Consider the following 16,614-nt stretch of genomic DNA (forward strand, 5'->3'; position numbering starts at 1 on the left):
GCCCAGGGCGCGATCTTGGAGACCCGAGATCGAATCCCACGTCGGGCTCCCGGTGTATGGAGCCTGCTTCTTCCTCTGCCTCTCTCTCTCTGTGTGTGACTATCATAAATTAAGAAAAAAGAGTCTTACAGTTTTGGGGCGCCTGGGTGGTATAGTCACTTAAGTGCCTGACTCTTCTGTTCCGATCTCAGTATCATGGGATAGTGCCCCATATCCAGCTCTTGGTTTAGTGCAGAATCTGCTCAAGAGTCTCTCTCCCTCTCCTCTGCCCTGCTGCTTATGTTCTCTCTCCCTTTCTCTCCCTCTCAAATCAATCAATCAATCTTAGAAAAGTATCTTACAGTTTTAACTCTTATGTTTAGCTCTTTGATCCACTTTGCATACAAATATTTATATGTACGTGATACAGGGATCCAAATTCACATTTTGCCTGTGGATGTCCAGTTGTCCTAGCATGATATGCTGGGGTTTTTTTTGATATGCTGTTTTTGTTCCTTAATCTGTTTTGGATATTTTTCATGCCATCATCTATCCTCTCACATATATCCCATGTATTAGACAGCTTCTAACATGCTGCCCACAAACACACTTTCTTCCCAGTGTGTCCTAGATTGCAGTCTTAGTGGGACATGCCTGCCCTCTGGGATCCCCAGAGTGCTCCTTCCCAAATTTCCATCACTTCAATCCCTTGGGAGCTTCTTGGGCTCCCAACCTTCCCACCTAAAGAGAAGAATCGGCTTTTTGGGGGTTATGGGTTAAAACATTCCATTGTTCACTCTGGACACCTTGCTATTCCGTTTTAATTTTTATTTTTTAATTCATTTCTGCTAGTGACCATCCTCTTTCTCAGCAGAGTGACAATGCCAGAGTTTTGTTTCATTTGTTTCTATTTGTACAGTGCAAGAATACATTGAAAAGTGAATAAGACCAAAATCAAGATTCCCTATCAGGTATTCTGCTGGGATCTGCACACAACCCCTTAAGCCAAAATGACCTTTGCAGCCGGGGGAATTTAAAATCTCAGCATTTGGCATCAGAGTTCCTGTTAGTGTCTGCATGGCTTCCATGCAGGACTGTGGGCCTCTCTCTGCAATTTGTGCTCATGTATATGCATCTCATTAGTAATCTGAGGTCATCAGTAATCTGAAAATCCCTGGCTGTGAGGGCAACTGGGTAGGGGGCATGAGAAGGAAGAGATTTGGAAGCAGCAGTATCAGAGAGGAGCTTGAGTTTGTGCATGAGGGTGGAGGTGTTCCAGACAAAGCAAACATGGGTGGAGAGATAGGGAGTTAGGGGGCTTGATGTAGGCTAACCCGGCTCATTTGACCTGGACCAGAGAGCTGACCCTCCCAGAGACACACCGGAGATGAAGAAGATGACTCTGCACCTCACATTTCACCAGTTGGCCTACAAGACTGTTTGCCCTCCTCTTACTGAGATGGAAATAAAAGAAAAATTTCTAAACCTCTTGAAAAACAAAAAAAGATTGATTTATTCATGAGAGACACAGAGTGAAAGGCAGAGATGTAGGCAGAGGGAGAAGCAGGCTCCCTGCAGGGAGCCCCATGCAGGACTTGATCCCAGGACCCGGAAGTCACGACCTGAGCCCAAGGCAGATGCTCAATCCCTGAGCCACCCAGGTGCCCCAAATGTCTTATCTATCCCTGAGTTGAAAAGTGTAACCTTACCCTGTGAGTGTGTGAGCCAGTGAACAAACTCCTCTTTGGGAGTTGGCTTTCTGCAGGCTCTTAATAACCCCTGAGGAATTAGGTCTCTCTGCCTATTCTTCTGGACCTGTACACCCATCTGCCTTTGGCTGCTGAGGGGGCAGGAATGGCCATGCCCAGGGAGACATTGCCTTGCTGGTACAAGGACGGTTTTACTCCACTGTATTCTTAGGATCATATGCCTGCATGTGTGCGTGTGTGCGTGTGTGCACGGGCACTGGGGTGTGTGGTTTTTGCAGACAGGGTGAGGAATAACAGGAGTCGTGTCGTTTAATGGGAATATAAGGCAAAACAGACATGTACCAATGGAAATATCGATTTCCTTTAACGGGAAGTGACTCTTTAGTGTATGTATTTATTAAACTCAGATTCAACTCAAATACACGAATAGGGACTGAGGCTTTGCTCTGTGACGCCTGTCGCCCTGTGGCTTTCGGGGCGGTCCACGGGACGCCAGGGCAAAAAAAGGAGCGAAGACTATCCAATGACAGGGAAAGGCCCCCCGAGGTCAGTGGAGAAGAGACAAAGCCAACGCTGGAGGCTGGGTGTCAGTGAAAGGAGAGCTCAGGGAAGGTCACGTCCCAGGAGGTCTCCCGCGCCTGGGAGAGCGCCCCGGTGGGGCTCTCAACAGGTCGTACCACTAGGGATGGGGCACGAGGAGCCCGGGGCCGTGCAGGGGCACCCCACCGGCGGCGAAGTGGTTATCGGGTGCGATGAAGTCCGAGCTGCTGGGTCAGTCCGGACTGACCTCCTGCAAGGCCGGGGGCCGCAGGCGGCAGAGCAGCAGGCCGAGCAGCAGCGCGCCCCCCAGCAGCACGAGCACCCGCCGCCACCGCCGCCGCGCCGCCTCCAGCCAGCGCCGCCCCCGCCCCCGCCCCCGCCCCGGGCCGCCGGCCGCCAGCCGCTCGCACACCCGCCGGAGCCCGCCGTCCGGGGCCGCGCCGCGCAGCTCCGCCGCCAGGCGGTACACGTCGTTGGTGAAGGGCGCGTCCGCGTGCTCCCGCGCCAGCCGCGCCGCCAGCGCCAGCAGCTCCCCCGCCTGCGCCTCGCGCTCGGCGCCCTCCGCCCGGTTGTCCAGCGCGCACACGCGGCCGCCGCACTCGGCCACCAGGGCCCGCAGCGCGCGGTTGTCGGTGGCGCGCACGTAGTCGTGGGGCGAGGCCCCCGCCAGGTCCTCGCGGCGGGTGAAGACGACCACGGCCCGCGCCAGCACGCCGGGCCCGAACAGCTCGCGGACGCCGCGCACCGCCTGCTCGTCCTGGGCGGTGAAGCGGCCGAGCTGGGTGACCAGCAGCAGCGCGTGCGGCCCGGGCGCCGACAGCAGGTAGCAGCGGCCCCGCTCGGCGCAGCCCCGGTCGGCGCGGCGGCCCTCGGCGCTGAAGAGGTCCGGGGTGTCGGTGACCTCCACGCGCCAGCCGGCCCAGCGGCGGCTCCCCAGGGCGCACGTCCTGGTCACCGGGGCGGCGGCGAGCCTGGACGGGAAGCACCTGTGGCCCAGGATGCTGTTGCCCGTGGCGCTCTTGCCCGCGCCGGTCCTGCCGACCAGGATTAGCCCGAGCCGGGGCTCGCGTGCGGGAGACACGTCGTCCCCGTCCTCGCGACCTGTGGGGACGGCAGAGGAGGCGTGGGCCGCGGTGCCCCGGGGAACCCAGGAGAGCACCGGCGCCTTGGGCTTCTGCTTCTGCACCCGGGCTGTTCCCAGGCGCTCGCTCTGGTCAGACCTGGGGCGTCGTTAGCGTCTCTCTTCCCTCTTTGGCTGCTGCTCGTGCACCTGCACCTGGACCAGCCCCCCCGGCCGGTGCGCATCGGTGGCGGGGGCGGGGAGGTGGACCCCTGGACGATGGCAGGCCCGAGACTGCAGCCCAGGGCGTCTTGGGTGGTGCGCACCGTGCAGGGCTGTGGCGCACTTGACAACTCCCGTGGCCTCTGGGCCACTGCTCCCAGGCGCCCCGTCCGGGCCAGGAGAGGCGGAGGACGCGGGAGGCCTGGGAGTGAAGTGCTGCCTGGAGCCCCGGGCCCCGGGGCTGGGATGCCAGCCCCAGCCAGGTTGCTTAATCTGAGTGTTAGACCCTTCTGCACAAATGGGAGTGGCGACAGAATTGTTTCTCCCAGGGTCTCTCCCCTTCTTCCCACCCCCCCCCCCTCCGTTCCTCCCTGGTTCTTAAACCTGCTGCCAAGAAGATACCTGTGAAGCCCCCATCCTTGTTCTCTCGCACATTCTACCTGTGTGGAATCGTGTTCCGCCTACTACATGGTGTTGTACCCTCCACATCCTCTTCTGGGGGGGGGGGGGGTGTCACGGTGGATGTCTTATCCTCATTTTACCCTTTGGGATTGGAGGCACAGACTCCAATCAGAGAACTTACTATCTCACAGTGGGGCAGGAGCAGAGATGCAGCGAAAAGGCAAATCCGGGGCTCTTGCTGCTTCGCCCCAGCCTGGAGACACCTCGGGATTTGGTTCTGCCCAGTTCTGAGTTATCCCATCACCGGGTCCCCCAGAGGCAGCACCTGGGGGCAAGTACACCCCAGGATGTAGGTTCTTACCATAGGCATTTTCTTCATCTCTTGCCATCTTCCGTCCTCCCATGCTTGCCTGAAAGAGTTCCAAACACAATTGGTTGGTTCACTCGCTCATTCTTTCATCTGTCACCCCTACTTACAATGGGTCAGGCAAGGTCCAAAGAGCTGGTGACACCACAGTGAAAAAGGCATGGTTCCTACCTTCCCTGAACATCAGAATTTAGCGAAAAACATTGGAAGGACCTGGCTAGCGTTGGAAGGATACCGTGAGAACTTTTGGGGGGCTTGGCTTGTCTTTCCAGGGACCCCAAATACAGAAAGCAGAGGGCAGATTATAGCGCATCCTCTGTGTCCGCGAGGGAGCTTTAGATGCTAGTTTTCGCAGGTAGTTTTGTGTCAGTGACCTAAGCTGTGGGTACTAAGTTTTCCCAGGAGGTTCCACAGCCAGGGGAGACTTTGGAAAACCCTGGGAATCAGGAATTTGCTCAGTGACTCGGGGATCCGCCTGAGGGTGGTTGGCCTGGGGAAAAAGCAAGAAGAGAATTTGCCTTTTGTTTTTGGAAATTAGAAAGAGAATGTATCTATCTGAAGAGCCTATGATCAGCTCTCAGAAAACCAAACACTTTGCTTGTGCAATTTGTCTGAATATGATCTGTGTGCTGGAGACATGGGCCACTGCCCTCTGGTTCCTACTGTCCTTGCCCCGATTCTGAGGCCTCTCAGAGTAAGTGATTTTACCCAATTCCGACCTGATTTAATGCAGTTAAGCACTCAGTGAACAAGTTTGCCTGAGCACCGGAGTGCCTGGGCACAAGCACACAGCCTGTGCCCCTGGATTGCCTGATACTCAGTCCAAAGCTTTTTGTGTTTCTGCAGTAACACCCTTGCCACGTCCCCAAAGTCCTCAGTAAAGTTCACTCCACAGGCCTTAGATGATTAGGTATCTTATGCATCCAGGGGATCCCTGGGCGGTGCAGTGGTTTGGCGCCTGCCTTTGGCCCAGGGCACGATCCTGGAGACTCGGGATCGAATCCCACGTCGGGCTCCCGGTGCATGGAGCCTGCTTCTCCCTCTGCCTGTGTCTCTGCCTCTCTCTCTCTCTCGCTGTGTGACTATCATAAATAAATAAAAATAAAAATAAAAAAAATAGTTATGCATCCAAATCAGCAAAGTCCTATAACTGACCCCTGAGCAGAAGTGAAGAAACAGTCAGAAGATTCAGTGCACAGAACAAGAATGTAGCTACAGCATGAAGTCCTTGTCAATGCTGGAAATGAGAAAGTGTGCTGTAGGCAATTCATCGAACTCCTGGGCTCTTTGGAACCTCTTACAAGGTTTGGATGAGGATTTGGAAAGCTCTTCCAGAGTTTTTGAGAGCTGTAATCTGGGGTTACAAAGGTCGTAGTCATAGAAGAATGTAAAACATGGAGACTCCTGTAATCTTAAATGGCATTGGAGATTATTTAGTCCAGTGCTTCTGAACCTTCTATCTTTTGGAAGTATCTAGGGAATCTTTAAAATATATAATTCTTTGACATTTCAATTCACAGATCTGTACTTTAAAAAGAAAATAGGAATGTCTCGCCCCAGCCCTTGAGTGGTTCTAATGCATTTGGTCCATACTCTGAGTTTCTGAGCCATTCCTCCTGTCCAGCCCCATCATTTACAGCCGAGTGTGAAGAGGGCCTGCAGCCCCCGGAGCCCTGGGTGGCTTGGGCCCCGGGGGAAGGGATGTGTAAAGGCACATGTAGAGCAAGGATTTGAAGACCTTGTTCATCATGGTCGCTGGCTCCTGGAAGTCCCTGTCGTGCACAGGGCTGAGGAGGGGGAGTGTTTGAGGAGGATCCAGCTCACATACATAACTTTCACTTTGTAATGCCTTCTGAGATCCGACAGGCCGCAGTAATACCTTTCGTATTTGCTGCATATGCACTCAGGGAGTTTTTGAAGGCTTCTCTGGGGTGCTGTGTTCCTGCAGTTCCTTCTAGCAAATACCTTTATTACTAGTAGGGGATTAGGGAAGGAGGAAAGGATTGAGTCCCAAATATGAAGGTGTGCACTCCACAGCTGGAGGAGATACTTACCACTTCTGAACTTACTTTTTTTTCTTTTTAAATTTTATGTACTTATTCACGAGAGACAGAGAGAGAGGGAGGCAGAGGCAGAGGGAGACTCTCCACAGGTGGAGCAGGGAGCCCGATACGGGACTCCATCTCAGCTCCGAGGATCATGACCTGAGCCCAAGACAGATGCTTCACCGACTGAGCCATGCAGGTGCCCTGAACTTACTTTCTTTGAAACTCAAAGCATCCTTAGAAGCCTGGAAGTGTGAAGGTGTCCTTTCTAGATCCCACGCCCCCTCCTCAGAGGAAGTAGGGTGCGGGTAGGGTGCGGGTACTCACTCAGTGAGCTACACACAGGTCCTGAAGTCTTCACAGCTCCCACACCTGGGCGACCCCCTTCCCCGTATGGGCTCACCTTTCCAGCAGTGATGGTGACAGGCTTTGACGTTGGTTGGAGAGGCCCCTGACCTAGTGCTTTCCCTTCTGTTGGTCTTGAGCGCAGAATGCTGCTCCTCCCAGCACAGGGAGGAAGTCAGGGCCTCTCAGAGTTCAGAGCCCCAGAGGGAGGGCCCAGGGGTGCCGACTTAAAGGGACAGGAACATGGGCCAGCCAGTGGCACCTCTACATCCTTTCCCATGCAAACCTCACCCCCTGCTTTAGATGATGGTGATGTTTCCCACTGGTCCCCATGACACCCCATCTTGTCCCCAGCACAGGCTGTAACCTCAAGAGAAGAGCAGTTTAGATTTCTGAAGCCTGTGTTCAGTTCCAGCCTCTACCCACGAATCGTATCTCCAGTTGCTTTTTATTCTTGGGGGTGTTTTCCTATGAAATGGCCTCCTGAGAGTCTCCCTCCCCAGGGCAGGATTCGGGGAGGAGGCCTTGACTGGAGATCAGTGTGGACAGGGTCACTGGTGTGGTCCTCTCTGCCAGTCTCATCATTATTTTTTTTTTTTAAGATTTTATTTGTTTATTCATGAGAGACACAGAGAGGCAGAGACATAGGCAGAGGGAGAAACAGGCTCCCTGTTGGGAGCCTGAGGCGGGACTCAATCCCAGGACCCTGGGATCACGCCCTGAGCTAAAGGTGGATGCTTAACCCCTGAGCTGCCCAGATGCCAGTCTCATCTTTCTTAAAGAAAAGGAGGACTTTTCCAGTTATTAAAGATCAGACAGCAGGAAGGGAATGTAAATTTTTCACACAAGGCTTAAACTAGCCTCAGACCTGAATTTCAGTTTCCTCTCTCAGGAGGGTCATGGGGGAGGTGAGTAAAATAGCCAGCCGTTATGTGGAGAGAAGGCTACGACAGGATATGGTGATACGGACCCTGGACCTGGGTAGGTCATTAATCAGCTCAGATCTTGCCTAACTCACTTAAACTTTTTGGAGTTAACTTCAACCAAAGCTAAATGGCTGGGATCTTTTTACCCATTCTCGCCAGCTCATTCTCTCTAGTGATGATACCTACCCCACTACCCTCCATCTTGTCCCTCTCCCCAGCTTTAATGAGATATAACTGAATTGTAACACTGTAAGTTTAGAGGGCACAGTGTTGATTTGATGCACTTATATGTTGCAAAACGATTAAGGCCATAGGATTATTAGTTAACACCTGCATCATATCACAGAATTACCATTGCTTTTTTTTTTTTTTTTTTGAGTGACAACATTTTTTTAAAGGTTTTATTTATTTGTTCATGAGAGACACAGAAAGAGAGGCAGAGACACAGGCAGAGGGAGGAGAAGCAGGCTCCATGCAGGGAGCTGGATGTGGGACTCGATCCCGGGTCTCCAGGATCAGGCCCTGGGCTGAAGGCGGCGCTAAACCGCTGAGCCACCCGGGCTGCCCTTGAGTGACAACATTTAAGATCATCTACTCCCTTAGCAACTTCTTATGTATGATAGAGTGCTCTTAACTCTCACCACTGTAATGCACATTAGACCCCCAGAACTTACTCATTTTATAACTGGAACTTTGTACTCTTTGACCAATATCTTCCCCATTCCCCTGTCTTTCAGCCCCTGGTAACTACTACTATACTCTCCATTTCTATGAGTTTGGCTTTTTAAAATTCCTCGTAGAAGTGATATTGTACGTATCTGTTGTTCCGTGTCTGGCTTATTTCATTTTGGACAATGCCCTCAAGTTCCACCCATGTTGTTGCAAATGACAAGATTCTTCTTTCTTGTGGCTGAATATAACATTTATATCTATATATCTCTATAGATCTATCTATCTATCAATATACATATATATATTTTATCCATTCATCTACAGATGGACACTTTGGTGGTTTCCATGTCTTGGCCCTTGTGAATCATGCTGCAGTGGATATGGGAGTGCAGATACCTCTTCAAGATGCTGCTTTCATTTCCCTTAGGTAAATACCCAGAAGGGATTACAGGATTACCTGGTAATTCTATCTGTAATTTTTGGAGGGTCCTCCATACTGCTTTCCACAGTGGCTGCACCAATTTACATTCCCGCCAGCAGTGCACAAGGGTCCCCCTTTCTCCACATCCTTGCCAACACTTGCTGTCTCTTCTATTCTTGACGACAGCCATTCTGACAGGTATGAGGTGACATCTCATTGTTGTTTTGATTTGCATTTTCCTGATGGCAATGACATGGAACACTTTTCATGTTACCTATCAGCCATTTGTATGTCTTCTTTGGAAAAAAATGTCTATTTAGTTCCTCTGCCCTTTTAAAAATTGAATTGCTTGTTGTTGTTGCTGTTGTTTTAAGATTTTATTTATTTATTTGAGAGAGAGAGTGAGCATGAGGGGGAAGGGCCGAGGGGGAAGGAGAAGCAGACTCCCCACTAAGCAGAGAACCTGTTTCTGGCTCCATCCCAGGACCTTGAGATCATGACCTGAGCTGAAGGTAGATACTTAACCAACTGAGCCACCCAAGTGCTCCTTGAATTGCTTTTTTTTTTAAATGTTTGAATGATATGAGTTCTTTATATACTTTGGATATTAACCCTTTATCACATATGTGATTTGCAAACATTTTCTCCCATTCATTGGGTTGCCTTTTCATGTTGTTGATGGTTTCCTTCACTGTGCAGAAGCTTTTAGTTTGATGTCATTGCATTTATTTATTTTATCTTTCATTGCCCTTGTTTTTGGGGTCAAATCCAAAAAATTATTGCCAGGACTGATGTAAAGGAGCTTACCCACATCATACTGATTTTAAGCCTCTTAAATTTATTGAGGCTCATTTTATGGCCTATTGATCATAGTTAGGAGAACATTCTTTGTGCCCTTGAAAAAAATATGTATTCTACTTTGTTGAGTAGACTGTTCCAATGGTAGGCCCAATTGGTTTATGGTGTTGGTCACATCTCTTTCTCTTTTGACCTTCTGATTAGTTGCTGTGCACACTGTTCAAAGTGGGGTATTGAAGCCTACAGCTTATTGTCAAATTGTCTATTTGTCCTTGACTTCTGTTATTTTTTTGCTTTGTATGTTTCAGGGCTCAATTGTGAAGTTCATATATGTTTATAATTATTATAGCTTCAAATTCACTGATTCTTTCTTCGCCCAGCTTGAATCTATTATTGAGCCCCACAGGTGTATTCTTCATTTCAATTATTATACTTTTCAACTGGAGAATTTCTATTTTGTTCTTAAAATATAATTTCTGTACTCTTACTGACATGCGAAGGATAGCAAATCAAGGCCTAGAAAAGCAGAAAGGGGATCAGTTTGCAGACGAGCTACTATATGCTATGTTACCTCAGCTGCCCAGTTTTTAACAAGAACTACAAAATATACATCAAAACAAGAAAGTATGACCCACGTACTGGAAACAATCAGGCCACAGGAATGGCATGCGAGAACCCCTGGATATTGGATTTGAAGACAGGGCTTCAAAGCAGCAATTATAAGTGCATTTAAATAACTGATGGAAATCACACTTAGAGAAATAAAGAAAGCTATGGAGACAATATCTCAGCATAATAGATTCAGAGAAAGCATTTGACAAAACTGAACAGCCTTTCATAATAAGAACACTCAACAGACTGGAAATAGAAGGAGACTTCCAGGAGTACATGGGTGGCTCAGTGGTTGGGCGTCTGCCTTTGGCTCAGGTCATGATCCCGGGGTCCTGGGATCAAGTCCTACATTGGACTCCCGGCAGGGAGTCTGCTTCTCCTTCTACCTATATCTCTACCTCTCTCTCTTTGTCTCTCATCAATCATTAAATAAAATCTTTTTTTTTTCATTAAATAAAATCTTTAAAAAAGAAAGAAACTTTCATAACCTGGTGAGGGGCGTCTATGGAAAATCACATGGCTAGCATCCTAGTTCATGACGAAAATCTGAAAGTCTAGCCCCTGTGATCGGAAATGAGGCAGGGATGTCTGCTCTGGTCACTTCATTTCAGCTTTGTGTGGCCGTGCTTACCATCTTGGCTAAACTCCTGTGGTGTGAAACCTCGGGTGCGCCCCTCACAAGGTACAACCTGGAACCTGCACACAGTCATGGAGTGACAGTAGTTGTAGCAGTACTCTTATCTCTTTTCCCTAATCACTCTGCTACTCTGCATGCCTCTGTTGGTACAACACTCAGCTGTAAGCCTACGAATTGCCAGCTGATTGCTCTCTGGTTGTTTAGAAGGCCTTGGGACATAAATTGTTCCACAGTCTGATTTAACTAAATCCACAGAGAGTGGCTTCTGTGGCCAGTCTTTCAGCTTTTCTCTGACCCTAAAAGGACTCTCCTTAGTTGCTTCTTTTCTTGATTCTCTCTGGCCAGCTGGCTGGCCTGTGGTTTTTCTTGTATCGCTTGTAGGGTTACCAGTCTCCTCTAAATTGCTTGTCCCACAAAATGTTCGTTCTTTTCAAGAGTAGCCTTTGACTTGAATTTCCTATTCCTAATAAAGGAGGCCTAGGCCCAGAGCAGGGGATGATAGCCTCTGGTCTTTTCAACTTGCCTCTCCCACCGTGGACCTGCTGTCCTCTGAGGGAACTGGACTGTGGGCAGCTGGGCCGCCAGCGTTGGCAGCCTGCTGGCTCTGGGGTGCGGCCGCTGCCCCGTGAGTAGAGGAACAGGAGGGTGCTGCTGGCTGCACCCACCAAGAATTTAGTTTCCACAACCAGAATCAGAGGGGATGAGAAATGTTGTGCACTCACACCTATTTCTAAGATACGGTAGTCTTACTGGTTAGCCGAGGAGAGCGGGAGCCCCACCTTCTTGGCCACACCTGCCCAGAATGCAGGTTCCTCCTAGATGAGCTGAGTTGGAAGGGAAGAAGCAGGTTATGGCCTAAGTGTCACAGACTCACTGTTCTTACTAAGGGTTAGTGTATTTTTTTAAAAAATAAATATTTCTTTGTTTGCTATATGACCTTGGAACAACTCTTAGAGACTAAGTTTTTTTTGAAATAACTTGGACCAGTTGTAGCTTCTCCACCAGTAAGAAGTCTGCTTGGTTCTTCACGGTGCATTCTGGAAGTGGAAGCATGTCAGTAGTTGATCAAACCCCAGCCACCTTGCTTCCTTCTTGCTTCTGGGTGCTGGATTTCATATAGTTTTGTTTCTACTGTGCTGTTGATATCTGTTGTACTTGAAGGAAATGTTGCCACATGGGGAGCCAGGTGGCAGTTGTATCTGGAGTCCCAGTCTCCTGCTGTGTGTAGATCTGGAATCCTTACAGAGGGCCAGAGAAATGCTGGTGTCGCCCTCCATCTCCAAATAGTCACGTGTGCTCTTTCACAGCTTAAAACTGAATCACGTAAACACAATGTTCAAGTTCCGTTTCTTTCTTGACTAAATAATAGTCAAGAACAATGAGGCTGCTCAGCTGTTTCTTAGCTATTTAGACTTTGTGTTAAAATTTGTTAAAATTTTGAAAGATAGCAACCTCCAGGTGCACCTGTACCCATGTAAAGCGGAGCTGATTTGGTTCAGCTCATGTCAGAGTCTAAAATGCTGTGCTTGTTCAGACCCAGGCCCCCACGTGGGTTGGAGATTCCCAGGAAAAACCCTCTTCGTCCTCAACCTGGCATCAGCCTGCAGATGGAAGGGGAGAGAGTCCTGTGTAGAGGTCAGTGCCATCCTCATCATGGAATGGCTCCCTGGTCCTGCCTTCCTCCTCCAGTACCCCCGGGAGCACAGCAGCACGCACAAATAAGAGGACATGGCATGGGGGCGCCTGGGGGGCCCAGCTGGTCAAGCTTCTGACTTTAGCTCAGGTCATAATACAGGGTACTGAGATTAAGCCTGGAGTCAGGCTCCCTGTTCAGCTGGGGAGTCTGCTTCTCCCCCTTCTGCTCCTGCTGCTTGTGCTCTCTCTTGCTCACTCTCTCTGTCAAATCAATCAATCAATCAATCAATCAATCAATCTTAAAAAATAGAAGAAGACATGGGTCTGTAAGCTTGCCTTTGGGACCTGTGCTGTGGCCGCAGCTCAGGGAGGAAGTGGTGAGGAAACAGACTCGGGGGGAGCTGAGGCAGGAAATGGCTGCACCTGAGATAAGATGCATGGGTTTCTTTTTTATTTTATTTTCTACTATATATATATATATATATATATATATATATATATATATAGTGTCAAAAAAATATATATTTTTTTACATTTTTAAAATTTAAATTCAGTTTGCCAACATATAGTATAACACCCAGTGTTCATGCCATCAAGGATGCATGTGTTTCTGTACAGAAGTGAATTTACAATAAAGGTTGCTTGTTTCTTGAAATTATAGGGGATTATGGGAACAACGAGAAAATACTAAGCTGTGATGTTGACATATACATTACTTTTGTCCCTTGTCAGCATTTTTTTCACTTTTCTTTAAAGATTTTAAAATTTATTTTAGAGAGAGATAGAGCACAGGGGGAGGGGCAGAGGGGGAGGGAAAGAGAGAAGCAGACTCCCCAACAAACACGGGACCAGATGAGGTGCACCACCCCGAGATTACGACCTGAGCTGAAACCAAGACATTTAACCAACTTTGCCACTCAGGCACCACCCGCCCATCTTGTCAGAGTTTTATTTATCATGTTCATCATTTGTGGTAAAGCACTTGGAAGCACTATCTTACAGGAAGATTGGAGTGAAGCAACAAAAGACGTGCGTTGAAACCAAAAGAAAGAAATGACGGTAATAGCACAGGGTGTGCCAACTTAATTGTAAATCCCAGGAGAGAGAGAGCAAGTCACTGAGTGTATGGGCTGGTTCTGGCAGCTTTGAATTCTTTCCCTGATTCCCGTTGTCCTGAGTGGCCTCTTCCACCATGGAATGGCTAAGAATCCGGGGGCTATCCAAGCAAACACTGTGGGGTTTGGAGTTGTGGTACGGAAAAGTCTATGGACAAGTGAGGAAGGGAACTGTGTGTGTATGTTGAGACTAGCAGAAACATGCCTGTTTCCTTGCTTCTTGCTTTTTTGGCTGTTGGTGCCAGGTGGTAAGTAAAGCTGGTTTTGGGAACTGTCCATAACTGTCCATTCTGATGGCCCCAGTGACTCACAAGCACTGGGAGAAGAAGGTCCAGACTCATACTTCTCCTTTCCGGCAGACCCCTCAAGCCCAGAGCCCCAGCCCCTGCTTGTGGTCTCCCTTTGAGGATCACGATTCCCTGCTCCACCGTGGAGGTTTATAACTACAACCAACCAACATCTGAGAAGTTGTGTGGCTGAGTGGGTCAGGGCTCACGGCTCGTACCAGTGGGAGAGTCTGGGGATTTATCCTTAGCGGGCGAGGCCCAAATATTATCGTATGATATAATTCTATAGTTGGCGTCAAGTTTAGATAATCTAGTACTTCCCTATCATCTTATCAGTAAAGATACTGGGGCTCACAGGGGTTATGGATTTTTGTCTTGTTTTTTGATATTCTCTAAGCCATAGATTGAATCAGACCCACACACTTCCCACTGACTGCATTTCATATATTAGTGGGGGAGACACTCCCATGCTGATTAAGATAAAAAATTCTTTTGAGTGGTTTTGGTATTCTCTAAGAGTGTGGGATTGGCTCTTGCTGGGGCATGCTGGGGCATGCTTCTACCTTTTAGGCAGAGGGGGCTTATCACCCCTTCAGCTCACTCCACCTGAATAGGCTGCCTGCCCCCCTGAAGAGTTCAGGAGGCCTTACCTGTACTGCCAGGCCTTAAGTTCCTTCTCTCTCCTTCTCATTCTCTTTTTTAAAAGATTGTATGTATGTATGTATGTGAGAGAGAGCACGTGCATGAGCAGGGGAGGGGAAGGCGCAGAGCCAGAGGGAGAAGCAGACTCCCCCCTGAGCAGGGAGCCCCATTCGGGGCTCCATCCAGGACCCACAGATCATGGCCTAAACTGAAGGCAGATGCTTAACTGGCTGAGCCACACAGGCACCCTTCTCTTTCTCTTTAAAAGAAACAATTTTTAGTTTTTGCTTTGGTGTTGTGTAAATTGTTGACAAAGACTAAATACTTTGGAGGATTTAAGTCTAAATTCTCCTGAGAAAGCCACAGCTTCTCTCATCACTGAGCTCCGTGGTCCATCTGGGCCAGATATGTTGTGGAAAATGAGGAAGAACGTGGTCAATGGAATTCACCCTTTCTCGCACTGTGTAGTGCAGAGGGGAGAACTTTGGGGTGTTAAGAGGATGGGACAAAATGCAGGCCGGTGGAAAGGCAGAGGAGAGGGGAAGGTGACATAGAAGGCTCCTAGCCCTGCTCTCACAGATTGCCCCAAACTCAAGCTTGAAACAACAGAATGTGATTTCTGCTCCGGAATCCAAAAGCAAGATGGCAGCAGAGCCGCGCTGTCTCTGAAGGCTCTAGGGGGAAAGCCTTGCTTGCTTCGTCCTGGGCTCTGCTAGTCGCTGGCCATCTTAGTGCTCCTGGGCTGGCAGATGCATCGCCAGTCTCTTTCCTCTTGCATTTTTACGGTAAGCAGCAAGGAGAAACCAGCAAGGTGTGCACCTTCCTCACTTTTCTCAAAAACCTCCTCAGCTGAATATTCCAGTTCATCGCTCACACAGTCTGCTGTCTGTCCACCCAGCAGTAGAACTCCATTCAGCCAACTTCCTCGCCACTTGGTGACAAGCACCACCTTTCCTCCAGTGTCTAGCAATGTAGTCCCCACCTCGATCTGGGACCTCACCCGAAAGCGCCCTTCATGTTCATCTTTCCACCAATAGTCTCTTCAGGGCTATCTAGGCCTTTCCTGTCCTGTACCCCAGGATTCCTCCTTCCCCTATCCATTACCCAATTGCAAAACCACTTCTACACTTAAGGTAATTTTCACCCCGTTTCTTGGCTCCAAAATCTATATTAATTTCCCAGGACTGTTGTAACAAATGACCATAAACGGTTGCTTAAAGCAGCAGAAATTTGGCCATCCTTGGTGTTCCTTGGCTTATAAGTATATCACTCCAATCTCTGCCCCTTTTGTCACATGGTATTCTCTGTATCTGTGTTTGTTTGTTTCTAGAGAGAGAGAGTGTGTATGAACAGGGGTGAGGGGGGTAGAGGAGCAGAGGAAGAGAGACAGAATCTTCAAGCAGACTCCCCACCTAGCACAGAGCATGATGCAGAGCTCAATCTTCTGACCCTCAAGATCATGACCTGAGCCGAATCAAGAGTCGGACACTTTACCCACTGAGCCACCCCGGTGCCCCTGTCTCTCTGTGTTTAAATTTCCCTCATTTTAGAATAATTCCAGTCACTGAATTAAGGCTCACCTTAATCTAAACTTAGTGACATGGCAAAGACCTTAGTCCAAATAATTCACATTCTCAGGTACTAGGAGTTAGGACGTGAACATATCTTTGAGGAGGACACAATTGAACCTGGGTGGTAAGAAAGGGAAAGTGCATGCAGTTGGAGGGTAAAATACCATCCTCCCATCTCTTCCTTTTCCACCCCAGTTGCAGTTACTAGGTTAAGCCCCTTGGTATAGTTTTCTTATGTCACTGGTTCTGGGGAGCCTTCTACTGCCTAGGGCTGAGACTCCACTCCTTGGCCTGGTACTTAACAATCATTACAATCTGCATCAACTTTTCTTCCAAAGCCAATCTTCTATTTCTCTCCTTGAGAAGTAGTATAATACAGTAGTTTCAGTGGAGTTCTGCATATCCAAATTATTAGTCATCACTCCTGTTGATATCTGTTTTACTGTTGTGAGGATCAAAGGTGGTAATGATATGAAGGCCAGTGCCTGCAACACAGTAGGTACTCAATAGAGACTGGTAATGATTCCTCCACTCCAAATTGTTTGCAGTTCTCTACCTGTGTCCTGCTATTTCCCCCCTCTTTTTTTTTTTTAAGATTATTTATTTATTTATATATTTATTTATTTATT

General features: G+C 48.7%; 2 protein-coding genes across 8 annotated transcripts in view; one reads left to right on the forward strand and one right to left on the reverse strand.

Annotated features, from left to right (window-relative positions):
* Positions 1 to 2,342: 2,342 nt before the first annotated feature.
* Positions 2,343 to 6,826, reverse strand: GIMAP1 (GTPase, IMAP family member 1). 2 transcript variants are annotated; one of them, XM_072763096.1, is made up of 3 exons: positions 6,728 to 6,826; positions 4,274 to 4,322; positions 2,343 to 3,329 (listed from the first exon to the last, which is right to left on the reverse strand). In XM_072763096.1, the coding sequence occupies exons 2-3, from the start codon at positions 4,314 to 4,316 to the stop codon at positions 2,461 to 2,463; spliced, it is 912 nt and encodes a 303-aa protein (XP_072619197.1). In that variant the 5' UTR covers positions 4,317 to 4,322; positions 6,728 to 6,826; the 3' UTR covers positions 2,343 to 2,460. The 2 variants fall into 2 exon arrangements, with proteins under 2 accessions (XP_072619197.1, XP_072619198.1); XM_072763097.1 differs by having other exon boundaries at positions 6,652 to 6,735.
* The window catches only part of GIMAP4 (GTPase, IMAP family member 4), a 38,063-nt gene continuing 24,398 nt past the window's right edge, over positions 2,950 to 16,614 (forward strand). For 3 of the 6 annotated variants that reach the window (XM_072763089.1, XM_072763093.1, XM_072763095.1), the window contains exons 1-2: positions 2,950 to 3,051; positions 8,592 to 8,694. In XM_072763089.1, coding sequence (XP_072619190.1) covers positions 8,634 to 8,694 — 61 coding nt within the window. In that variant the 5' untranslated portion in view covers positions 2,950 to 3,051; positions 8,592 to 8,633. Of the gene's footprint in view, positions 3,052 to 3,403; positions 3,526 to 7,575; positions 7,651 to 8,591; positions 8,695 to 16,614 lie in introns of those variants that run through there. The other 3 variants (XM_072763090.1, XM_072763094.1, XM_072763091.1) reach the window with 2 other exon arrangements.

Source organism: Vulpes vulpes, chromosome 7 (assembly GCF_048418805.1).
Source record: "Vulpes vulpes isolate BD-2025 chromosome 7, VulVul3, whole genome shotgun sequence".
Lineage (NCBI taxonomy): Eukaryota > Metazoa > Chordata > Mammalia > Carnivora > Canidae > Vulpes > Vulpes vulpes.

Excerpts from the sequence above, each read along its gene's own strand:
- GIMAP1 (XM_072763096.1), bottom strand. The coding sequence starts at position 4,316 with ATGGGAGGACGGAAGATGGCAAGAGATGAAGAAAATGCCTATG. Across the intron at positions 3,330-4,273 it reads AGATGAAGAAAATGCCTATG|GTCGCGAGGACGGGGACGAC; the intron begins GTAAGAACCTAC and ends CCGTCCCCACAG.